This window comes from Pseudorca crassidens, chromosome X (assembly GCF_039906515.1).
Source record: "Pseudorca crassidens isolate mPseCra1 chromosome X, mPseCra1.hap1, whole genome shotgun sequence".
Taxonomy (NCBI): domain Eukaryota; kingdom Metazoa; phylum Chordata; class Mammalia; order Artiodactyla; family Delphinidae; genus Pseudorca; species Pseudorca crassidens.
In genome coordinates, this window is record NC_090317.1 from 5,599,978 (window position 1) to 5,624,213 (window position 24,236).

At 61.1% G+C, this 24,236-nt stretch overlaps 4 protein-coding genes across 4 annotated transcripts; 3 read left to right on the plus strand and 1 right to left on the minus strand.

The window, feature by feature from the left end:
* The first annotated feature begins 216 nt into the window (after positions 1–216).
* LOC137216444 (paraneoplastic antigen Ma6F-like) lies at positions 217–2,502 on the plus strand. The gene has a single exon (XM_067722474.1). The coding sequence runs from the start codon at positions 484–486 to the stop codon at positions 1,780–1,782; it is 1,299 nt and encodes a 432-aa protein (XP_067578575.1). The 5' UTR covers positions 217–483; the 3' UTR covers positions 1,783–2,502.
* On the plus strand, positions 2,262–5,405 carry LOC137217310 (heat shock transcription factor, X-linked-like). The gene is made up of 3 exons (XM_067723973.1): positions 2,262–2,491; positions 3,331–3,937; positions 4,893–5,405. The coding sequence occupies exons 1-3, from the start codon at positions 2,262–2,264 to the stop codon at positions 5,403–5,405; spliced, it is 1,350 nt and encodes a 449-aa protein (XP_067580074.1).
* Positions 5,406–12,189: 6,784 nt separating this feature from the next.
* Positions 12,190–12,963, minus strand: LOC137216265 (melanoma-associated antigen 8-like). The gene has a single exon (XM_067722157.1). The coding sequence runs from the start codon at positions 12,961–12,963 to the stop codon at positions 12,190–12,192; it is 774 nt and encodes a 257-aa protein (XP_067578258.1).
* A 4,997-nt stretch (positions 12,964–17,960) lies between these two features.
* LOC137216788 (melanoma-associated antigen 8-like) lies at positions 17,961–18,761 on the plus strand. The gene has a single exon (XM_067722844.1). It carries the CDS (start codon positions 17,961–17,963, stop codon positions 18,759–18,761), a length of 801 nt encoding a protein of 266 aa, XP_067578945.1.
* The last annotated feature ends 5,475 nt before the right edge of the window (positions 18,762–24,236 follow it).

The following is a 24,236-nucleotide window of genomic DNA, read 5'->3' on the forward strand; positions in this document are numbered from 1 at the left end:
GGTGAAGCAGGAGCTGAGTCAGATGAGGAAGGAGCTGCAAGTGCGGAAGGAACTGAGGGTGAAGCAGGAGCTGAGGGTCAAGCAGGAGCTGAAGGTGAAGCAGGAGCTGAGTCAGATGAGGAAGGAGCTGCAGGTGACGACGGAACCTCAGGTGAGGCAGGAGTTGCAGGTGAGGCAGGAGCTGCAGGTGAGGAAGGAGCTGCAGGTGAAGCAGGAGATGAAGGTGAAGCAGGAGCTGAGTCAGATGAGGAAGGAGCTGCAGGTGAGGAGGGAGCTGAAGGTGAGGAGGGAGCTGAAGGTGAGGAGGGAGCTGCAGGTGAGGAGGGAGCTGCAGGTGCGGAAGGAGCTGAGGGTGAAGCAGGAGCTGAGGGTCAAGCAGGAGCTGAAGGTCAAGCAGGAGCTGAAGGTGAAGCAGGAGCTGAGTCAGATGAGGAAGGAGCTGCAGGTTACAGAAATGTTGCAGGCGTGGCAGGACTTCTGAGTATGGCAGGACCCACGGGCGGGGCAATGGCTGCGCCTGAGGAAGCAGTTGTGACAGCGGCAGGCGCCATGGGTGAGGCAGGGCCCGGGACCCAGCAGTGGAGGCAGGCCTCGCAGCCCGTGCTGGACAGCATGGGCTACCAGGAGCTGGGAACCTTCTCTGGGATGGAAGAGCCGGGCCACGGGGAAGGGTCCTCTGAGAGCTGGCTGGAGCAGGCCAGCCACACGCTGCACCTGTGGCGCCACGTGTCTGAGAGGGAGAGGAGGAGGAGGCTGGTGGAGAGCTTGCGCGGCCCCGCGCTGGACCTCCTGCACGGCCTCCTGGCGGAAGATCCCGAGCTGGCTGCCCAGGACTGCCTGGCCGCGCTGGTGCAGGTGTTTGGGAACAAGGACCCCCGGGGGAGTGCTCGGCTGAAGTTCGTGACCTGTGCCCAGCGGCCCCAGGAGACTCTCTCTGCGTACGTGATGCGCCTGGAAGGCCTGCTGCAGTCGGCCCTGGAGAAGGGGGCCATCCACCCGGCCATGGCGGACCAGGCGCGCGCCCGGCAGGTGCTGATGCGGGCCCGGCTGAACGACACGCTCCGGGACACGCTGAGGAGGAGGCGGCTGATGAGGAGGCCTCCCGGCTTTGCGGAGATGCTGCGGCTCATCCAGAAGACCGAGGCCTGGGACGCCGACCCGGCTAGCAGGGAGCACTTCCCAGGGCAGGAAGAGGCCCGTGTGGACGTTGGAGTCCTGGCAGCAGCCGCCCAGGCCGCCCCGGCCCATGAGGCCATCACCGCAGGCACCACTGCACATGGCACCAAGGCCTCCCCGGCCGGTGAAGATAGCACCGCCCAGGCCGCCCGTTCCAAGGAAGGGCGCGCCGAGGACCACCCGGCACGTGAGGAGGCCAGTGCGGCAGTTGCCGGCACTGCCCAGGCTGGCGAGGCGGCCCCTGAAGACCATGGTGCCACCAGGGCAGCCCCTGAAGACCATGGTGCCGCCAGGGCAGCCCCTGGCCCTGGGGAGACCAGCAAGGCGTCCACGGCCACTCAGGAAGATGGAAGTGCTGCCGCCCCTGCGGGCCTAGGTCAGGCAGGACCCTCAGATGCCCCCGGGGTCCCCATGCCTGGCCGGATGGGCAGTGCTTCCCCGGTGGCCCCAGGAGGTCCTGGCTGGGAGCCAGAGGGCCTCGCCCAGGCAGGAGGCCAGGAGGCCGAGGAGACCCCCGAGGAGGGGCTCAAGCCCATCCCAGAAGAGCCGGGAAATGAGGACGGGGCTGCAGAGATGAGCCCCCCGGGGTCCACCTCGGGCCAGTAGGCTCAGCAGGCCCCAGGGCCCCCACGCTTGGAGGCAGGGGGAGGCCAGGCCTGGCAGCCTACTGGCCCCATATTAGGGGCCACTCCAGGTGCCTGGGCCTCCCTCCTGAGAGGGGACCCCTATTCATCATCCCCTGGGGCAGGTTGCTCCCTGTACTGGCAAGCCCAAATGTGTCCCTGTAGGCCCCAGAGGGACCCAGGTGTCAAGGAACCCCCCAGCCCCCGCTCCCCTCCCCCCAACACACACACCCTAGCCATCGTGCCCCCGCAGAGCCCTGAGGTGCGCCACGTGCCAGCCAAGGCTCTGGTCTCTGTGGGCCAGTGTCGTGAGCTCAACGTGTGCTTTCTGGGCATAGATTCAGGCCCAGCGCTGCCTGTTGTTGTGGAAATGTGCATGTGTTATCCTCTGAGCAGTTCCCCCAAGCCCTGCGCGGCGTGGAGACCCCGAGCCCAGTCCCAGGAGCCGGCGGGAAGGACGGGATGGACGAGGTCACAGCCAGCGCCCACCCCAGGACCTGGGAGCCCACCTGCGACCTTCGAAGGAAGACCTTGACCGGGGCTGCAGGAGGTCTGCGGGAGGCCCCCCAGGGCTTGTGTTCTGCTGGGTCACCCCGTTGTTCCTCGGGACTCCACGTCCCCGGCTCGGTGGCGTGCGCCCTGCTGTGGGACTGTCCTGTGCCCGCCGTAGGGCAGGGCCAGGCCCCGGGCATGTGGGCCAGAAATGGAGGGTCTGCCCTGGGGGGAGCGGGTATGGCCGGCGCCCATCTTCCTGGCGAGAGGCCACCCGCGGGGCCCTCAGGAAGGGAGACTGTGGGGAGATGGAGGGCCGCCGGGTGGGGTGTAGCGGAGGCACCTTTTTGAGGACCCTGGGTGGGGCCGGGACCCGTGAGCTCCGGTGGCCGTTAGAAGTTCCTCTGTGTGTTGTTATGCCCTGTGTTCAATGGTTTCAGTCAATGTTTCTCTTTAATAAATTTCCCTGAACGTTTCATCTGAGTCTGGCCTCTGCTGTGGGTAATGGAGGGAAAGGGCTGCTGCGGGTGAGGGCGGGGGTCCAGAGTCCGATTCCTGCTCAGCACCCATGGGACACCTCTCCGGGGGGAGGGTAAGGTAGGCACTTTGCAGACCCAGACATCATGAGGGTTTTTCTTCCAGTTCATAGGTGAATTGTAATGTTTTAGCGCCCTTGACCGTGGGCCGCGTCTCGGGCGATGCTCGTGCTTGAAATCATGGGTGCTGTGCACGGCCCGGAAGGCCAGGGGACACACAGGAGGACTTCTGACCTCGTGGGTCACACGTGGGTCCGTGCACGTCTGCCTGGCCCGGGGGCTCCGGGACCAGAAGGCCGTGGCCGGTTTGCACGAGCGCTCGGCCTGTGGCTCTGCACCCGTGCACGAGTGTCTTCGTGCCCCCTGCGATGACGGGCGTGAAGCAGGAGGCTGACATGCTGACGGGCCTGCCCTTTATGATGTCACTTCCTGGCTGGGCTGTGCTGTCACCCCCGAGCAACCGGAGCACTTCTGTGAGGGGCTGAGCGGGAGTGTGAGCCCAGGGTGCTGCCGGCCGCGCTGCACTGTCCCGTTTACGTGGCGGAGGGGCACGCCGTGCTCCGCATGGCTGCGGACGAGAAGGGCCCCGCCGCGGGCAGGGCGCCCGGCTTCGGCGAGGCACCTCTTCCTCCCGACACAGCGGCTCCGGCCCTCGGCTCAGGGAGCTGCACCCCCCAGTCCCTCGCCCTGGACCAGCCCGTGCCCGCGGGGCACCCCGACCTCAGGCTGCTGCCTGGAGAAGCCGCTTTCCAGGATTTGACGGAAGAGCCTTTGTTGAAAAGTCCTCGCACCGCCTGCGAGGCCGTGTGGGAAGGCAGCCTGCTCTTCCACCCCTTTCCCAGGAAGTTGTGGACGAACGTCCACAGCAGTCGCTTTGCATCCATTGGGTGGAATGAAGACGGGACTTGCATAGGCGTCAACAGGCCGCTGTTTCAAAAGGAGGTTTTGGACAGGGGCGGCCTAGACAAGGTGTTCAAGACAGAACGTGTGGAGAGCTTCATCCGCCAGCTTAACCGCTATGGATTCAGCAAAGTGTACCAGGACATGCACACGTCCCTCTGCGTGACCAACCTGTCCACGAAGGAGCGGCCCGCCCACGTCCTGAGCGAGGTAAGGAGGGCGGGGGACGGCGGGGGAGGAGCCCTCTCCAGGGGCTGAGCCGCTGGGCCCGGGGGTGGGGGGCGGGTGCCAACCCCGGGGCCGCCTGGGACGGCGGCAGGCGTGTCGGGAGAGCTTCCTTTAAAGGTGGTACTTGGGCACCGGCATGACGGCCGGAGCTGGCAGTGCCACGCGCTGTGTTGGGACGTTGTTATGGGGGGACCCGAAGCGTTCTCAGCACAAGGACGTCACTTCTCTCCTTCCTCCTTTTCCCTTTGGTGTGTCTGTGTGAGGTGATGCGTGTGAACTGGACCCCCTGTGGTGATCATTTCACAGCACACGCGGGCAAGGCGTCATCCTGTACTCCTGACACGTGGGCAGTGCCGCTCGTGCCTGACACGCAGTCACAGCGGGGGACAAGAGGACACTGCTGCAACGCTGGCCCTTCCCGTCCTCCTGCTCGGGGACAGTGGCCCGCCGGGGGGAGGGGGGAGGTCTGTGTGCCCCCTTGACTCCCATAGCTCCAGAGCATCACTTGAGTGGGGGCGCAGGTCCTTTCCTGGGAAGCAGTCAGCGTCCCCGGTCTGGCCCCTGGAGGTGCTGGCCAGGGAGCGATTCGGACACTTCCTTAGAAAGCTACCGAACCTTGTTGCAGTCTCGTACCTGCAAACGCCAAGTCCCCTTTCGTGGGCCTTGTACTCGTCCTAAGGGGCCATTTTCAGTCATTTTCCAAGGGCGAAAGGTGATGGTGAGTGAGCGAGTCTCGGGGATGTCAAAGCTGGGGCACAGCGTCCTGCTGGGACCGGGTCCCGCTTTCTCCAAAGAGGCCCTGGGTCGGCTGGGGGAGGGCGCCCAGGGGCCCAGCCAGGCGGCTGCTGCTTGCGAGCAACTCTTTTGTGACTCGGGGTTTCCTTTTCTCTCTCAACCGCGACCTCAGTTACACTTCTACCACAGTCCCCTGTTTCAGAGAGACTGCCCGCACCTCCTGGTGAGGATGAAGCCGAGAGTGCACACTAAACCAGCATCGGGGCAGGTGGACGGCGAGCCGGCAGCCCCGGGGCACCTCCCGGCGCCCAGCGCCGCGGAGCCGCAGGACGGCCTCCCACCGTCTCCTGAGCACATCCAGGGGACCCCGAGCTACCCGCAACTCGACCATGCCTCCGCCCTGGCCGGGACTGACTCTGTCGCTCCGGCCCCTCCTTGGACAGCAGCGGAGCCCCCCGCGCCAGATCCCAACGTGCAGGTTCTGGTCCCTCTAGTCCCTGTCCTGGCAGGGGTGGCCCAGCCAGCCGAGGTCCCCTGGCTCTGCTGCGCCTGGCCTCCCGCCCAGATGAGTCCTCCCTGGCCCGTGCCGGGCCTGGCCGCCGCACCCCCCCAAGTCCTCAGCCTTCCCCACCCCGCGCAGCTCCCGGGGGCCGCGCTGCTGCCTCTTGCGCACCCTGGATGCCTGAAGTGGCCGCCAGGCCTGCCGCCTCCCTGACCTTGATCCGTCGGCCGCTGAGCCACTTCTGCCATCGCTGCGTGGGCTCCCGCTCTTTCCTGGAATACCCGACCCCTCCAGGCAGACCCACAGAGGACCCTGACCAGGCAGACCCTGCAGACACACGGAGGTGGTAACGCGGCCAGAACCTTGCAGGGCAGTAAAGAGCACGGGGACATGAGAGCGATGTTCCACCCAACACGTGTTTGGCGCCTCCGTCCTGGGCGTGGCTGAGCAGTTGAGTCCCCTCAGCAGGAAACAATGACAGGTGACAGCCCACCCCCGGCCCAGTGCGGGCACCTAGCAGACACCTGGAGAAGCCCCTCAGACGCCCTGTGCCCACCCACTAGAAAGACCCTTGAAGGTCTGGACAAGCACAAGGAAGGCCCTGGCACCCGCGGCTTCACAGTTGCGGGGGCATCGTGTCCAGCAGGGTCTTGATTTGACAGATGAGAAGAGCTCAGGCCTCCCCTGGTCAGAGGCCTGAAAAGAGCCCTTACTGTCCTGAGACGCACAGGTGTGGAGGTGACGGTCCCTGGCAGGGGCCTGCGGGTGTTCAGTTTGGGGGTGCTCTCTGGTGTCTGGACAGCAGGATTGAGGTTTGCTTTTCACTGTGGGTCCTGCGTCTGGAGACATTTTCCTGGTTCTCTTTTCCTTGCCTTTCGAGCTAAACACTTCAAGGGCGCCATGCTCCACCACCCTCTGGGCGCTGGGGTGTCGCGCTTATACCGCGAGTCCTTGTGGTCAGCGCCCAGTGATGTGTACAGAGCACTGAAGGCCAGGGCGCACCCCCAGCTCACAGTTGCTGCCTCCACGTGTGGGGGATGGGCCGGGGGACCTGGCCAGGACTCTGTGGCTGTCACAGCGATAGGGCGACATCCCCTCCCAAACACTGCTAAGGAGGGGGCGGGGAGCGGGAATTGCCTGGAGTTCCAGGGGTTAGGACTCTATGCTTTCACTGCGGTGGCCCGGGTTCAATCCCTGGTCGGGGATCTAAGATCCCCCAAGCCTTGTGGGGTGGCCAGAAACACAGAAAAGAAAAAAAAGGTGGGTTGGGGGAGGAGGGGAAGTAGACCCAAGGTACCAGGAATGATCCAAGCACCAGCAGCCAGAGGAGCCCCGGGTCTGCCCGGGTGAGGGGTGGTCCCATCTGCCGCTCCCGTCTGTCACAATGCAACAGCTAGTGCACGTCAGGGGGGTCTCTTGAGCAGCCCAACAGCAGCGCCCCAAGTGAACGATGCAAAAATGGACAGAGGGGACGGAAGAAACCGGTCTACAGTAGAAGTGGGAGACTTCGGTCCCCCCTGTGATGGATTCAAATGGATCCCCCAGCTCCCACCCCAACCATTAAGTCCACCTGTTGCAGTGCTAATCCCAAGGTGCATGTATTTGGAGATAGCACCCTTGGGGAAGTCAGTAAGGTTAAATGAGGTCACAAGGGTGGAACCCCAGTCCGACAAGAGCGGTGTCCTTTGGAAAAGAGGAAGAGACACCGAAGATCTCCCTCCCTCTCTCCCTCCCTCAGCCTCTCTTCCACCCTCCCACCCTCCCTCCCTCTCTCTCTCTCCCCCTACCTTTCTCCCCCTCTCTCTTTCCCTCCCTCGCCCCCCTCCCTTTCTCTCTCTCCCTCCCTCCCTCTCTCCCTTTCACTCTCTCCCTCCCTCCCCCTCTCTCCCTCCCTCCCTCTTTCTCTCTCTCTTTCTCCCTCCTCCCCTTCTATGGTCCTGTCCATCCCTCTCTCTCCCTCCCTCCCTCCTTTCCTCCCTTTGTCTCTGCCCCTTTCTCTCCCTCCCTCCCTCTTTCTCTCTCTCTCCCTCCCTCCCTCTCTCTCCCTTTCACTCTCTCCCTCCCTCCACCTCTCTCCCTCCTCCCTCCCTCTTTCCCTCCCTTTGTCTCTCCCCCTTTCCCTCCCTCCCTCCCTCTTTCTCTCTTGCTCTCTCTCTCTCTCTCTCCCTCCCTCCCTCCCTCTCTCTCCCTTTCACTCTCTCCCTCCCTCCACCTCTCTCCTACCCTCCCTCCTTCCCTCCCTTTGTCTCTCCCCCTTTCCCTCCCTCCCTCCCTCGTTCTCTCTCGCTCTCCCTCCCTCCCTCCCTACCCCCCCCCAACCTGTTCAGAGAAGCAGCCAAGTGAGGGACCAAGAGAAAACCAGCTGTCTGCGAGCCAGGAAGAGACGCCTTCCCTCACCTGAGACTGCACTTTGCAGCCAGTTGAGGTTGGACTTCTAGCCACCAGGACTGGCACCCAGTACATTTCTGTAGTTTTAGCCACCTCCTCTGTGGGACTTTGCTATGGCAGCTCTAAGCAGACTAACACAGCCTGCTTTCATTATGGGTACAGCGACCAGACAGCACCGCAGTAAGGGAATCACAGATTTGAACAGCACTGTACAAAGACTAGGTCTCATGACATGTGTAGACTATTAGCCCCAAGAACAGAGTAGACACGTGCTCGTCAAGCGTACCTAGAACGTTCTCCAGGGTACTCCACGCGTCAGGCCACACAGCATCCCTCAGTAAACTTAAGGGGATACAAACAAAAGGGCTGAAATCATACAAAGTATGTCCTCTGGCCAAAATAGAGTGAAATTAGACCTCAATAACAGAAGGAAATGTGGGAAATCTGCAAAGAGAGGGAAATTGAGCCGTGCGTCCCCAAATAACCGCATTAGTCTGGGACGATGCCAAATCCCACAGCACAGGATGAGGGGCTGAAACAGCAGACACAGATTCTCACGGTGGTTCCGACCAGGAGGCCGAGAGGGAGGGTCCAGCAGGGGTGGCTTGTACTGCGGCCGGTCTCCTTGGTCGCAGGTGGCCGTGCTCTTACCGCCCCTCACGTGGTCACCCTCTGTGCACGCACCCCCAGCCCCTGCCTTCTCTCCTTGCGTGTGCTGATCCGCTCTTCCCTCAAGGGCACCAGCCATCTTGGATTAGACCTCATCCCAATGGCCTCATTTCAACCTAAGAACCACTAACTCCAGTCACAGTGACATTCTGAGGTTCTAGGGGATTGGGGCTTCAACATGCAAATTTTGGGGGGACGCAGCTCAGTCCATAACAATAGCCCAGGGAACGTACAAGACATCACAAGGGAAACTAGAAAATACTTTGAAATGAAGAAAACACATACCAAAGGCCCCAGGACTTATGGCACGCGGCCAAAGAGGCACTTGGGACCTAAAGCTGCAAACACCCGTGTTCCAATGGAGGCGACACCTCAGATCAACCGCCTCATCTTGAACGGGGACAAGCGAGAAGACGAGGAAGGCGAGCCCAAGCATTCTGACAACAAATGTTCACGAGAAAAGAAAAACTGCGCTAATCCACGTACGCGGGGATCCCAAGACGTGCACTGGTCGGGAATCCTCACAACATGGGGGAGGGCGCATCCTTCTTACACACTCAGTAACAAGAGCTACAGCCACCGACCACTTCATTTGCACAGGCTTTTTACAAGCAGGTCACATCATGGGGAAACCCTCACCAATGCTTTTGCCTGGTACTGTTAGGAGGCCCATTTTACAGATGGAGAAATCGAGGCGTAGGGAGTCTCCATGATTTGATCAGCTTGTCACTAGAAGGACTCTTATTCAAGCTAAGCATCATATGCGTGCAGAGACCCATCCCCGCACTGGCCTGACCTGTCTCCCCAACAGTCAAGGGGGATTCAGCTGTCCTCCACGGGGTCCTACTACCTGACGCCTCAGGCCACATAATGGAGAAAACACAGGGAAGCCAGGCGTTAGTGCCCATGAGAGCCTGACACTGGATTCTGCCCACGTGGCCTCCCCAGCCCCATCAGGTCACCATCTCTCGTGAAAGGGACACGAGGGCCAGGGAGGAGGGTGAGGGTCTAGGACTGAGGGCGTGAGGATGGAGAAGGGCCCCGGACGTGGGGGTCCGAGGCACGGCCCTCTGAAGGCGGCTCCTATGCTCAGGCTTGGGCCCTGCTCTCTCCTTCCACTGCCCACTCTGCTCCCTTCTGTCCCAGCGGCGTGGTGGCCCCACGTTCTCCTGCAGGCTCACTTCCCCGGGCACACTGGCTGTCAGGCAGGCGGCAAGCCTGCATTCAAAGCACGGGGACCGCCGGGCTGGAGGACTCTCCGCATCCCCACGGGGCGTGAGTGTCTGTGCCCTTCAGGGCCCTGCGGATGCCCCTCCTCCTGGATGCTTGCTCACACGTGGCTTTACACCCTGCTGCTGTCTTGTGAATGTCACTTGGCTTCACACCCTGCATCCCGCCACCAACCCAGCCCTATCCCTGTGCCCAGCCCCAGCTCAGGGACCACGGACAGGCACAGGCCCGGGCCCCGCACTTGCTCACAAAGGCCCCTAAAGCAGCAGCCGGCGACATTTGCCACAGAGGAGGGTAGGCGAGAGCCAGGCAGGAGGTCAGCCCTTTGCCAAGGAGGCTGGAGCTCAGAGCAGACTTTAGCTGGGGCTGGGGAATGGGGGCTTCTCGGGAAACAGGGCCACGGCTGAGACAACTCACACCAGCCCCTCAGGGGGCAGGCTCAGCGCACGTAGAGAACGTCAGAGCTTCCCGCTGATGGGCAGCAGCTCCCGTGTGCCCTGCGCCGCCCTGGTCAGGACTGGCTGTGTGCCGGGGTGGTGTGTGCTCGTCCAGAGTCTACTGGGGAGGGCGCTGCTGCCCCCCTGAAAAGTGTCTCCCTGAATGTCCCTGGGGCGCTCTTGGCGTGTCCCGGCCGCTGCTGCGCTGCCTGCCACGGCCGTCCCTGGGCTAGCACTGCCCCCCATCAGTCAGTTCACTGCACGAACGGGCACTAGGAATCCCTGCTTTCCCCCGGGAGTGCTTACCATTTGTGATGACAAAATCCCCTTCTTTTCCGGCAGGAGTGTCTGAGCAGGTTCCATTGGCCCTGAAATTCTCCACCTTTTCCAAGTGCCCACCTGCTATATGGCAGGTGCTTCAAATCCAGGATCCCACGTAATGTTCACGTTGTCGTACGGCGCTCAGCAGGGAGGGCTGCCTCTTTAGCCCCCGGCGCCGTCTGCACCTCCCACTGCAGTGACCTCCCAATCCCATTAGGCCCAGGAGTTGCCTCTTCCTTTCGATGCCAGGTCACAGCCCAAACCTGTGGGTCTCTGATGCCGCCATATTTCTGCACCTGCCTGAACGCGGGGACACTGGCGGACGTTGCTTCTTAGTGGCTAGGACTTATTTCTAGTATTATTCTGATCCCAGACTCTGTCCTTCTCCCCTCTGGAAATTGCTTTCTTTTCATGACATCTCAGAGAATTTGCAGCTCCATAGGAAACGGAATAGAAAACCAGTCAAAATTGCTGTTCTGTGTGTTTTACTCCTGGAGGATATATTATTCAATTTGGATGTGTGTGTGTGTGTCTGTCGGCATGGAGGGAAGGGTGGTGATTTCCCCAGCTGGGTGCAGCTCACGCAAAGCTCCCAGGATTCCAGTCACACGGCGACTCCTTTCCACTTCGGCAGCCTCTCTTCTTTCAAACCCCCTATTTTCATTCATTTCATCCCACTGAAATCTAGACCTTGCTCACAAGTGGCCAAAGTAAACTCCAGGTGACTAAAATGGTCGTTTCCATACAGTTGGTAATTGGCTCTCCCAGGGCAGGGAGAGGAGGGCCAGCCCCGGGAATACCGAGCAGGGCTTCAAAGAGCAAGACCCTCATTTCTCTGGAAATCCTTGCAGATGGCGGCTATGAAACACCTACCTCTTCACTGTGGCCCACTGCAATGCAACAAGAGCCAGCACCCCTTCCTTCCTGCCCCAGGGCGAGATTTCTCTCGGCTTTATCCACGACCCAGAAGGACATCTCACAGCAATGTCCCATTTCAGACTTTCCCCTGCAACCCAAGACACACCCTCTGCATGTCTGGCTGCTGCCACCACCCAGCTTCATCACCATCACCTCCCACAGAAGGAACCCCCACTTCCCAAAGGCCCGAAGTGCCCTGGCTCGGGGCACTTAACACTCCAGGGCACGCTCCTGGAGCCCCACCGCCTCGTCCCATGTTGTCTTATTCTGTGGGACTTAGGGGACGTCTCACCACCTTCCTCATGTGACAGTGGCTCCTAGACCATCACTCTAGGTGTGGGTGTGTCCTGCTTTTCCTAGCGTTCCCGCTACTAACACAGGCCCTTCCGGAGAGCAGAGGCTCCGTGGAGGTCTGCGGAATAAACAAGCCGGTGGGCAGGGGGCTTATTGACGCAGATGAACCTTCTCCTACTTTCTTAAAATACCCGTGCAAATCCAACTCAACAGAGATAGTTCGTTTTATTTACAGAATGACAGACAAGACAGGGAAGCAAGAATTGGAACAACAATGACTCTTATTTTTCTATTTCTTCCCCCATCTATATCACTGCTAAGGACTTCCACATTTCCAGAGCAGTTCTGATTCCAATTCCCTGTTATCTTGTACACGGTCACAAAACGAACTGGGAGATTTCCCAACCTCTCTTACAAAACAGCAAAACTCTTGTTCTTGAACTGAATTAGTGCAAATACCTGTGGGATTAACGTCATACACAAAGTTAGACACTGAAGCTTGTTTAGTCTTCTATTCAAAGAACCAACATTTGAAAAATTCCTAAAGAAAACAGACATGGAAGTCCATGTCAACATACACAACAGGAACCCAAAATGCTGCACACCGGCTTCCCCCAACTCGCCCGGCTCTCACTGCTTAGAAGGCTGACCGCTCCCTCTTCAAACTCAGAGTGAAGGAGCAGACCCCTTCCTGCCCCACGGGAGAAGCTGCTGGACGTGGGACTGGCTGCTGCACTGGCTCAGGCTCCCTCTTCCTCATCGCTCACACTCCCTGCAGACACGGATGGGAAGAACCTGGGAGCCATGCTATTGCTCCTGAGCAGATGCTGCAGGACCTGACACTCGCTGGCCTCCGCGTAGGCCCGGGGACCCCACAGGAACTCGTAGCGGGCAGGGTCGCTGTGGGGCACCTGCCGGTACTTCAGGTAGCCCGTCTGCACCCACACTTCGGTGAGCAGCTCCCTCCCGCCACAAAACCCCAGGGTGCCTAGCTTTCCCCACACCTCCTCCTCAGGGACGCGGTCACCGAACAGGGTGACCATGGTCAGGACCAGCAGAGGGAGGCTGGCCTCGGGCGTGCGCTGCCAGTCGCTCAGCACTGCATCCCAGGTGAGGCCCAGGGTGGGGACCAGGACGTAGGTGCGCTCGCGGGGGTCCACCACCTTCACGTCCACGCCAAACAGCAGCTGCAGGCACTCGCAAACGAGGCGGAAGACCACGGGGAAGTGGTCCCGATGCTCCCGGACGACCGTACTCAGCATCTCCGCCTCGGAGGTCGGCTCCCCGGTACGAAACTTGAGGAGCAGGAACCCCACCAGGTCAGCCATCAGCGCAACAAGTGCCTCGCGGGACAAGGGCTCGGCATAGGCGGAGAAGGAGGGGGCGCCAGGGGAGGCGGAGGACGAGGGGGATGCGGCCTCCTCCCCCGCAGCCCCCAGCAGCGGCGCCTCCACAGGACCCTGGGCCGGGACTGGGGCCTCAAGGTCGGCCTCAGGCTGGCGGAGCTCACTCATCTCGACCAGGGGCCTGATCACTGGGGTCGGGCCGCCCACGGGAGTGTGGGCAGGGGACCTCGTACCTGGGGTAGAGAGGGGGTGTGAGCGGCCTCGGCGGAGAAAGGCACCCTGGGCAGCCCTGACAAAGGCCACTTACAGGTCTCGTCTCAAGGGCTGCCCTCGGGCCTCACAGGGGCGCTCCTCCCGGGTGGCCTGTCCCCTGCCAACCTGAAGAAGGAAGTGAGGGGGCTCCTCAGGGTGCTGCCAGCACGGCCCCAGGTTCTGGGGCTGACAGGGCGGTGGGGTGACTTGGGTGTTGTGGGGTCCCCTCTGTTCTGGGAGGGGGAGCCCCTGGGTACACACTCAGGGCACGCACCTCCCCTTGGCTCCTGGCGCTGCCTGGGCCTCCTCTGCTCTGTGCCCTGAGGACACGGTCCTCAGACCTGGGCCTTCGCCTCCCGGGTCCTGGAGCCCCTGTAAGAGGAATGGAGGGCGCACCTCTTGTGTACACTGTGGCACAGCTCTGGGCCTCGGTGCTGGTAGGAGGATTGGGCCGGACTCTGTGAGGTCCCCCCAGTTCTGAGTTCTGGGGTGGGTGGTCCCCTCGGGGTCGCTCGTCGTGCTCACTGTTCCCCTTAAGGGCCTGGACCCTCCCCTTTGCAGGCCGGAGGGGAAACTCAGAACAGGACCCCGAATCTGAACAGAAAGCAGTGAGGGGGCCCCACAGGTGGCCGCACCTGCCCAGGGCCTCCCGAGGGTCCTAGGATGGGGAGATGCTGGGTCCTCACCTCCTCCTCACATCCTGCCTGGCCTCCCAGCGCTGACCACAGGGGCAGGTTTCTGTTGAGGCCCCTGTTCCAGGGCTGGGGGTCTGCTCAGTCCTCCCTCGGGGTCCTGGGAGTCCACCCTCTGGACCTGAAGGCTCACCCCTCACACCAAACACCTGACGTCCTGAGGACCCCGACCCAGAGGTCAGGAAACATCTCATCTGCTGACCGTGCTCTGGCGCCTCCAAGGCCCCCGTGGAAGGGCAAAGGATCCCTCCCTGTGTCGGGATCTAACGTCCTCAGTCCTTCCTTCCTCGCGTGCAGGTTGGACTCTGGGCAGGACCTGGGATTGTCCCGTCTGCCAGTGTGAGTCCCTGCTCCTTATACCAGGTCTCCAGTCTCTCCGAGACCCTGACGTCAGGACGTCAGGACAGGCCTACCGTGCTCATCCCGCCCCGGGGCCTCCCACGGCCACCTGCAAGGGCGGTGATCTGGTGGGTCCCTTTTGTTCTTCCTCAGGGTCCCCTCAGTCCTGCCTAAGGGCCCTAACCTTAGTCCACCAGGGACCTGACATTTTACCCTCTGCCCTCATGAGACCCCACCCCTTATCCCAGGTCCCCAGCTTCTCTGAGACCCGGATGTCAGGAAGTGCTGCACGTGCTCATCCCGCCCTTTGGCCTCCCAGGGCCAACTGTGTTCTGGGGTCCAGGTTCCCCTCAGTCCTCCCTCAGGGCACTCACCTTGACTCCACGGAGGACCTGGGATTCTCTCCCGTGCCCACCAGACACCCCGACCCTTATACCCCCTCCCTAGCCTCTCTGAGACCCCGCCCCATACTCCCCTCCGCAGCGTCTCTGAGACCCGGATGTCAGGAAGTGCACGTGCTCATTCCGCCCTATGGCCTCCCAGGGCCAACTCTGTTCTGGGGTCCAGGCTCCCCTCAGTCCTCCCTCAGGGCACTCACCTTGACTCCACGGAGGACCTGGGATTCTCTCCCGTGCCCACCAGACACCCCGACCCTTATACCCCCTCCCTAGCCTCTCTGAGACCCCGCCCCATACTCCCCTCCGCAGCGTCTCTGAGACCCGGATGTCAGGAAGTGCACGTGCTCATTCCGCCCTATGGCCTCCCAGGGCCAACTCTGTTCTGGGGTCCAGGCTCCCCTCAGTCCTCCCTCAGGGCACTCACCTTGACTCCACGGAGGACCTGGGATTCTCTCCCGTGCCCACCAGACACCCCGACCCTTATACCCCCTCCCTAGCCTCTCTGAGACCCCGCCCTGTACTCCCCTCCCCAGTGTCTCTGAGACCCGGATGTCAGGAAGTGCTGTACGTGCTCATTCTGCCCTATGGCCTCCCAGGGCCAACTCTGTTCTGGGGTCCAGGCTCCCCTCAGTCCTCCCTCAGGGCCCTCACCTTGACTCCACGGAGGACCTGGGATTCTCTCCCGTGCCCACCAGACACCCCGACCCTTATACCCCCTCCCTAGCCTCTCTGAGACCCTGCCCCGTACTCCGCTCCCCAGCGTCTCTGAGACCCGGATGTCAGGAAGTGCTGCACGTGCTCATCCCGCCCTATGGCCTCCCAGGGCCAACTCTGTTCTGGGGTCCAGGCTCCCCTCAGTCCTCCCTCAGGGCACTCACCTTGACTCCACGGAGGACCTGGGATTCTCTCCCGTGCCCACGAGACACCCCGACCCTTATACTGCCTCCCCAGCCTCTCTGAGACCCCGCCCCTCAGCGTCTCTGATACCCGGATGTCAGGAAGTGCTGCACGTGCTCATTCTGCCCTATGGCCTCCCAGGGCCAACTCTGTTCTGGGGTCCAGGCTCCCCTCAGTCCTCCCTCAGGGCCCTCACCTTGACTCCACGGAGGACCTGGGATTCTCTCCCGTGCCCACCAGACACCCCGACCCTTATACCCCCTCCCTAGCCTCTCTGAGACCCCGCCCCGTACTCCCCTCCCCAGCGTCTCTGAGACCCGGATGTCAGGAAGTGCTGCACGTGCTCATACCGCCCTATGGCCTCCCAGGGCCAACTCTGTTCTGGGGTCCAGGCTCCCCTCAGTCCTCCCTCAGGGCACTCACCTTGACTCCACGGAGGACCTGGGATTCTCTCCCGTGCCCACCAGACACCCCGACCCTTATACCCCCTCCCTAGCCTCTCTGAGACCCCGCCCGGTACTCCCCTCCCCAGCGTCTCTGAGACCCGGATGTCAGGAAGTGCTGCACGTGCTCATCCCGCCCTATGGCCTCCCAGGGCCAACTCTGTTCTGGGGTCCAAGCTCCCCTCAGTCCTCCCTCAGGGCGCTCACCTTGACTCAGCGCAAGACGTGGGATTCTCTTCCGTGCCCACCAGACACCCCGACCGTTATACGCCCTCCCCAGCGTCTCTAAAACCCGGATGTCTGGAAGTGCCACACTTGTTCATCCCGCCCTATGGCCTCCCAGGGCCAACTCTGTTCTGGGGTTCAGGCTCCCCTCAGTCCTCCCTTAGGGCTCTCACCTTGGCTCCACGCAGGACCTGGATTCTCTCCTGTGCCCGCCTGAGACCCCGCCCCTTATACCCGCTCCACAGTCTCTGTCAGACCCTCACCCTTATACCCTTCCCTGCCTTCAGCCCTGGGAGGCCCTGGGGCGGAATGAGCACTTGGCAGCGAGTCCTCACTTATGTATCCGGGTCTCAGAGAGGCTTCGGAACAGGTATAAGCGTCCGCTCTCAGGTGTGCTATGGCTAGAATCCCAGGTCCTGCGTGGAGTCAAGGTGAGGGCCCTGAGGGAGGACTGAGGAAAACGTGGACCCCAGAACAGAGTTGGCCCCTTGAGGTCATAGGACGGGATGAGCACATCAGCACTTCCTGACTTCCGGGTCTCAGAGAAGCTGGGGACCTGGGATAAGGGACGGGGTCTCATGAGCACAGAGGGTAAAATTTCAGGTCCCTGGTGGACTAAGGTTAGGGCCCTTAGGCAGGACTGAGGGGACCCTGAGGGAGTACAAAAGGGACCCACCAGATCACCGCCCTTGCAGGTGGCCGTGGGAGGCCCCGGGGTGGGATGAGCACGGTAGGCCTGTCCTGACGTCCTGACGTCAGGGTCTCGGAGAGACTGGAGACCTGGTATAAGGAGCAGGGACTCACACTGGCAGACGGGACAATCCCAGGTCCTGCCCAGAGTCCAGCCTGCACGCGAGGAAGGAAGGACTGAGGACGTTAGACCCCGACACAGGGAGGGATCCTTTGCCCTTCCGCGGGGGCCTTGGAGGCGCCAGAGCACGGTCAGCAGATGAGATGTTTCCTGACCTCTGGGTCGGGGTCCTCAGGACGTCAGGTGTTTGGTGTGAGGGGTGAGCCTTCAGGTCCAGAGGGTGGACTCCCAGGACCCCGAGGGAGGACTGAGCAGACCCCCAGCCCTGGAACAGGGGCCTCAACAGAAACCTGCCCCTGTGGTCAGCGCTGGGAGGCCAGGCAGGATGTGAGGAGGAGGTGAGGACCCAGCATCTCCCCATCCTAGGACCCTCGGGAGGCCCTGGGCAGGTGCGGCCACCTGTGGGGCCCCCTCACTGCTTTCTGTTCAGATTCGGGGTCCTGTTCTGAGTTTCCCCTCCGGCCTGCAAAGGGGAGGGTCCAGGCCCTTAAGGGGAACAGTGAGCACGACGAGCGACCCCGAGGGGACCACCCACCCCAGAACTCAGAACTGGGGGGACCTCACAGAGTCCGGCCCAATCCTCCTACCAGCACCGAGGCCCAGAGCTGTGCCACAGTGTACACAAGAGGTGCGCCCTCCATTCCTCTTACAGGGGCTCCAGGACCCGGGAGGCGAAGGCCCAGGTCTGAGGACCGTGTCCTCAGGGCACAGAGCAGAGGAGGCCCAGGCAGCGCCAGGAGCCAAGGGGAGGTGCGTGCCCTGAGTGTGTACCCAGGGGCTCCCCCTCCCAGAACAGAGGGGACCCCACAACACCCAAGTCACCCCACCGCCCTGTCAGCCCCAGAACCTGGGGCCGTGCTGGCTGCACCCTGAGGAGCCCCCTCACTTCCTTCTTCAGGTTGGCAGGGGACAGGCCACCCGGGAGGAGCGCCCCTGTGAGGCCCGAGGGCAGCCCTTGAGACGAGACCTGTAAGTGGCCTTTGTCAGGGCTGCCCAGGGTGCCTTTCTCCGCCGAGGCCGCTCACACCCCCTCTCTACCCCAGGTACGAGGTCCCCTGCCCACACTCCCGTGGGCGGCCCGACCCCAGTGATCAGGCCCCTGGTCGAGATGAGTGAGCTCCGCCAGCCTGAGGCCGACCTTGAGGCCCCAGTCCCGGCCCAGGGTCCTGTGGAGGCGCCGCTGCTGGGGGCTGCGGGGGAGGAGGCCGCATCCCCCTCGTCCTCCGCCTCCCCTGGCGCCCCCTCCTTCTCCGCCTATGCCGAGCCCTTGTCCCGCGAGGCACTTGTTGCGCTGATGGCTGACCTGGTGGGGTTCCTGCTCCTCAAGTTTCGTACCGGGGAGCCGACCTCCGAGGCGGAGATGCTGAGTACGGTCGTCCGGGAGCATCGGGACCACTTCCCCGTGGTCCTCCGCCTCGTTTGCGAGTGCCTGCAGCTGCTGTTTGGCGTGGACGTGAAGGTGGTGGACCCCCGCGAGCGCACCTACGTCCTGGTCCCCACCCTGGGCCTCACCTGGGATGCAGTGCTGAGGGCCGGGCAGCGCACGCCCAAGGCCGGCCTCCTGGTGCCGGTCCTGGCCGTGATCACCCTGTTCGGTGAACGCGCCCCTGAGGAGGAGGTGTGGGGAGTGCTCGGCAACATGCGGGTGTGTGCCGGGAGGGAGTCCTGCATCTATGGGGAGCCCAGGGAGCTGCTCACCAAAGTGTGGGTGCAGGAGGGCTACCTGGAGTACCGGCAGGTGCCCCACAGCGACCCTGCCCGCTACGAGTTCCTGTGGGGTGCCCGGGCCTACGCGGAGACCAGCAAGTGGCAGGTCCTGGAGCATCTGCTCAGGGTCAGTAGCTTGGATCCCAGGTCCTTCCCATCCCTGTGTGCAGGGGGTGTGAGCGACGAGGAAGAGGGAGCCTGAGCCAGAGCAGCAGCCAGGCTCCTTCCAGGCCCAAGTTCACTGGTAGCAAGTGAGGCTGGTCCTTCACTCTGAGTTTGAAGAGAGAGCGGTCGAGTTTCCAAGTAGTGAGGGCCCCTGCGAGTGGGGGGAACATGGTGTGTAGCATCTTTGGGTTCCTCTTGTGTAAGATGACATGGAATATCATCTGTGTTTTCTTTAGGAGTTTTTTAAATGTTATTCCGTTTAATGGAAGACTAAACAAGCTTCAGTGTCTAACTTTGTGAATGACATTGATTAGAATGTGTTTATAATTACCCAGTTTAAGAACAAGAGTTTTGCTCTTTTGTAAAAGAGACTGGGAAATCTCCCATTTCATTTTGTGACCCTGAAGCAGATAACACGGAATTGGAATCAGAACTGCTCTGGACATGTGAAAGTACTTAGCAGTAATGTAGATGGGGGAAGAATTAGAAAAATAAAAGTAATCGTAGTGAGTTTTTGCTTCTTATCCTGCTTGTCTGTCATTCTGTAAAACTAAGCTATCTCTGTTTAGTTGGATTTGCACGGTGATTTACGAAAGTATGAAAAAACTGATTTGAGTAAGTAAGGCCCCTGCTCTCCGGCTTATTTATTCGGCAGACCTCCACGGAGCCTCTGCTCTCCGGAAGGCCCTGTGTTAGTAGCGGGAACGCTAGGAAAAGCAGGACACACTCACACGTAGAGTGATGGTCTAGGAGCCGCTGTCACATGAGGAAGGTGGTGAGACGTCCCCTAAGTCCCACAGAACAAGTCCACATGGGACGAGGCGGTGGGGCTCCAGGAGCGAGCCCTGGAGTGTTAAGTGCCCCGAGCCAGGGCAGTTTGGGGCTTTGGGAAGCGGGGCTTCCTTCTGTGGGGAGGTGATGGTGATGAAGCTGGGTGGTGGCAGCAGCCAGACCTGCAGGCGGTGTGACTGGGGTTTGGGGGGAAAGTCTGAAATGCGACATTACTGTGAGGTGTCCTTCTGGATCACGGATGAACCCGAGAGAAATCTCACACTCGGGCAGGAAGGAAGGGGTCCCGGCTCTTGTTGCATTGCAGTTGACCATAGTGAAGAAGTAGGTGTTATATATGCAACAGCTGGAGAAACGCGGTCATACTCCCTTGACGTGATGCCCAGAGTCCGTGGACAGGCCCTCTTTTCCCTGTTCTTGGGGGAACCAGAACCCAAGGTGCTAATTAGCTTTCATCATTATCGTGACTGTACTTTGGCAATTGTAATCAAGGACTCGATGTCTGGTGGGGCTGAAATGAAGCAAAGGAACGGTTTGGATGGAAGAGCGTCTGGGAGGGATGCAAAGCCTTGTTCCTTGATTCTATTTCCTGGAGCTTCGTGTCGTATCTCGCTGGGAACACCCCTCCGCACCCGAATTTAACACACCCTCTAACTGGGAAAATTTCCTTAGTTTTATTGATGAAACATCTTGTTTGGCTAATTAGCTTTTCCACATCCTATTGAGCTGCATATTCTCTGACACGACCGGGACAAGAAACCGCCCAACCAAATGCCAGAGGAGAGAGGGGAAGGGTCTGAGGCCGAACAACATGAGAAATACCTGCCCATCATCGAAGTTCCAACAGACGCCAGGCCCTGTGAGCTGCCCTACGTAGCTCACACACATCCCTGCAGCCCGAGACAGGGCTCATCACACCCATTCGCTTCACGGGTGAGGAACCTGAGGCCACGGGGCTGGAGAATCTTCCCAGGATCACGTGCTGGTAAGTGACGGCGTGGGGACCAGAGCCCTGGTCTGAATTCCTCTCGAGCCCACGCTGTTCCCACCCACCCCAGCCCGTGGCTGACCTTCTGACTGGCGATTCACTGCTCTTCTCAGTGTCACACGGTGTCTTTCAGTTGACAAAAAGCAGGCCCAAGAAAGGAAGGTGCCAAGGAGAAGCAGAGACAGTGTGGGGCTCGTCTGTGGCTTGTTGAGAGCTGACACCGCCAGGGGCTGGCATTTCTGGCCAGTCCCGGCACCTTCCCGTGTGACGGCGCCCTGTCCCTGCTCCTGCCCTGGGGCCCTCCTGTCCAACGGGAACCTGGCCGGCTGAGCTGCTCATGGCTGAGCCACGGGGAGGGAGGGACTGAGACTGCCTGGGACTGACTGTAAGGCCCCAGTGCCTACTGGGATAAGGCCCCTGCAGGAGCCTCCTCAGATACTGGAGGGAAGTTAACGCTGGCAGACACCCCGAGACCCTGGCGGCAGCGAGGGAGGGGAGCGGCTGGGGGGCCTCTGGGCTGGGGGCATCAGGGCGCGGAAGCCAAGGGCAGGGGCTGGAGGGCGAGGCTGGCAAAGGCAGGCCTTGGACGTCGCCAGGGCTTGTGCCTGCCCAGCTGAAGGGTCCCGAGACCCGGCTGAGGAAGACCCCACGGTGCCACACAAACCCACTGCCGGGGCCCGGCTGGCACCTGGCAGGGAGGGGGACCAGGAAGGAGGCAGTTCCTACGGGACCCAGGGGGCGAGGGAGGGCCCGAGGAGGGGGGCAGCAGGCAAGGCCACACAGGCAGGCTGGGCCCAAGGAGGCCCCAGCCTTTGGGCCCCTTCTGAGGAGCCACCGACGGCCTCCACCACAATTCGCAGCCTCCGAGGTCATGTCCCTACAGGAGGAACTGACCCGAAGAATGCTTTGTAAACCAGTTTAGAAGCATAAAGACCAGGGAGCAGGCCCGAATCTAGGCCCGGGAGCTCCATCCAGGATGCCAGTCCTTAGGCTGAAAGGCACCTCGGGCGATCCTCCTGCACACCCTCTTAGCTCTCCCCTTTCAGAAATAGGGCAGTGGCGCTCACAGAGGGCAGATGACCCTGCTTAGTGGCAGAGCTGGGACAGGGACCTAGGATCCTCGCAGACGGGCCTTTCCAAGGTGCCACTCTGTCCGCTACACAGTGACTATGAAGGACAAAGTCGCCCACAACGGCCAGAGAACGCGCATCACCAAACCCACCGTCCTATCCTCCCACCTGCGGTGAAGACGGACGACTCTCACTCGCGTTTCGGCCCGTCCGACACCCAGACCCTCATCTACTTCCAAATGCACGTGGACGGGGGCTTCCCCCGGTCACGTCTAGGTCGGCAAGTAGGAAATTTCCTCGGGACTGAGTCCGTGTCACGCAGGCCCGTTCAAAAGCGTCGAAGCTGAAAGCAAACAAAATCATTCTACGTATCCTCAAGGTAACAGCGGGGACAGGGCCCCGGGGGTGGGGGGGCAGGGGCGGGCGTGGGGGAGGAGAGCAGGGCTGGCCTGGGGGCGCACCAGTGAAATGCCTGCTTTCAATGGGACAGGCTACACGCCGAAGCCCCAGATCGAGTCCTTCAAAGGGCAAGCACCCACGGAGACCCAAGGTGGGCGTGGGAGGCCAGGATCGGGGGGAGCAGAAGCCAAACACCCCACTGCGGAAAGGAAACAGGGCTTTCGAGGCAGCTTCCAGGGAGGCTGAATCCGACGGTCTGGGAAGGCGATGGGAGAAGGACGCACGCAGGTGTTCCAAAAGTGAGCGCTCTTGGGCCACGAGAAGGGCTTCCACGGGAAGAAATGGACGCTGAAGACAAGCCCTCTGTGATCCGCACAGGGATGGGGTCTGGGGGCAGGCAGAGCCCAAAAGGAGGCTCGATGCCCAGCGGAGGGCACGTGGCTATGCCCTCCCACGCGGCATCGTGGGCAGGGCTGTGTCTGAGGTGCTTGGGGAACACTCGAGTTGAATGTGAGGTCGTGCACAGCCCTACTCTGGGGACAGCTTGACCTGGGAGGCAGGAAATCAGGACCCTTTGTTTGGGCCCATCTGAGCGGGACCGGCCAGCTGGCAGGAACAGCTGCAAGCGACCAGAGCCGGAAGGGGGATGGGGGTGGGGGGGGTGGGCACCGACTCAGGCTAGGCCAACCAGCCCGCTAGGGAGCCCCATCTTCTGGGAGGGACAGTCGCCAGGGGCCCACGTGATCCCTGTGGTCTCAGTGGCAGCCAAGCTACGCCTCGCCAGGGCCTGGCCCTTGAGCACATCGGAAGCCAGCATGAAGGGATGGGAGTGGAGACAGGATCACGTTTCTCAACCCATCCGGGGCCTGGCCCCTTGAAACAAGGTGCCTGGCGGCAGACGGAAGTCTTTCCCGGGAACTTGAACCACACTTTTCGAGGCTTTTAGAAAAAAAGACACTTGGCCAGGGCTCCCTCTCCAGACCGCCTCGGTGACATCACGTGACAATAAAGAAGACTGCGACTTGAGCGGCTGGCTGCCCCACTACCGAGATTCTAGAGTCTTGCGGACAGTATTTACTGGGCACCCCCGCTCTGGTCCAAGGCATTTCTGCCCTGAGAGTTCAGTCATACGGTCTCAGGTGGAGAATGCTCCCAATCCAGACTGGCTCCATGGCTAGTCAGAGCAGCGATGAGCTGTGTACAGCCATGCTGGGCCCATCGGCTGACGCAGAGCCAGCAACGTGGGTCCCCTCTCGTGCGTCCCCGCATCCCAACGTGGATTCACGGGAGAGTTCGGAGAAGCAGGGCGACCAAGCCGAGAGCCCAGATCCCGTCTCCCAAGACAACCCGCCACCACAGGGCGCAGACTACGGTGTGGCCAACCAGAGCATTCTTCAGCTCTCCCTCCCAAGAAAGCTCTGGACGATGGCGGAGGAGCCCGCCTTCACCTCTGTGCGCTGGAATGACAAGGGAGATATGGTGATCGTCGAGGAAGACCTCTTCCAGAGGGAGGTTCTTCACCGCAGAGGCGCAGACAGGATTTTCAACACAGACAGCTTGACGACTTTCATCCGCCAAATGAACCGGCACGGATTCAGCAAAATACGCCTGACCAGCCACTCTCCAGGGAAGAAGAGGCTGATGGTAAAGTAGAAAGCCCTTCCGCTGCCCACGTTCTCTTGTTATTCGAACACCTCCCGGGGAGGCCAGATGGGCCACGTGCTGAACGGGTTTCATTTCCGAGAATAGGTTTCCTCACGTGAGAAGGTAGTTAAGGAAAGATGAGAAAGTAGAGCCTGTGGTATTCAGCCACAGCCCCTTAGAGGGGACCTGCAGGTGCGCCTACAGACCCTCTCGAGAGGCCACGAGATGTCAGGTAGCGACAGTAACACCTTGACCGAGGCTCGCCTCGGGGAGCTCTAGGGAGCGCACACTCCAGGGCGGAATAACCTGCCAGGAACTTAAAGAGACCTTTTCTCCACAGTCAGATAAGACCATTATGAGGGACGGGGGTGGGCGGGGAGGAGTGGGTATTTTCTCCCAGAATGGCTAAAGTGATTCGTTTCATTTCAGATCTTCTGCAACTCCAACTTTCAGAGAGACAAGCCTCTGCTCATCGAGAACATTCAGAGAAAATGCAACCTGGGAGCAACTGATCAGCCCGGGACCAGCGCAACAGCCCCGAAGGGAAAGAAGCCGGTGGCTGCCACTAGACGCTCCCCACAAATCCCTTACAACGATTCCACCACCCAGAAGAAAGCCCCAG

Bases quoted from the DNA above. Each gene is read 5' to 3' on its own strand.
- LOC137216444 (XM_067722474.1), top strand. From the start codon at position 484: ATGGCAGGACCCACGGGCGGGGCAATGGCTGCGCCTGAGGAAGCAGTT.
- LOC137217310 (XM_067723973.1), top strand. From the start codon at position 2,262: ATGGACGAGGTCACAGCCAGCGCCCACCCCAGGACCTGGGAGCCCACC. The intron at 2,492-3,330 runs GTGGGCCAGAAA...GTGTGAGCCCAG, and splicing joins CAGGGCCAGGCCCCGGGCAT to GGTGCTGCCGGCCGCGCTGC. The intron at 3,938-4,892 runs GTAAGGAGGGCG...CCCCTGTTTCAG, and splicing joins CCGCCCACGTCCTGAGCGAG to AGAGACTGCCCGCACCTCCT.
- LOC137216265 (XM_067722157.1), bottom strand. From the start codon at position 12,963: ATGAGTGAGCTCCGCCAGCCTGAGGCCGACCTTGAGGCCCCAGTCCCG.
- LOC137216788 (XM_067722844.1), top strand. From the start codon at position 17,961: ATGAGTGAGCTCCGCCAGCCTGAGGCCGACCTTGAGGCCCCAGTCCCG.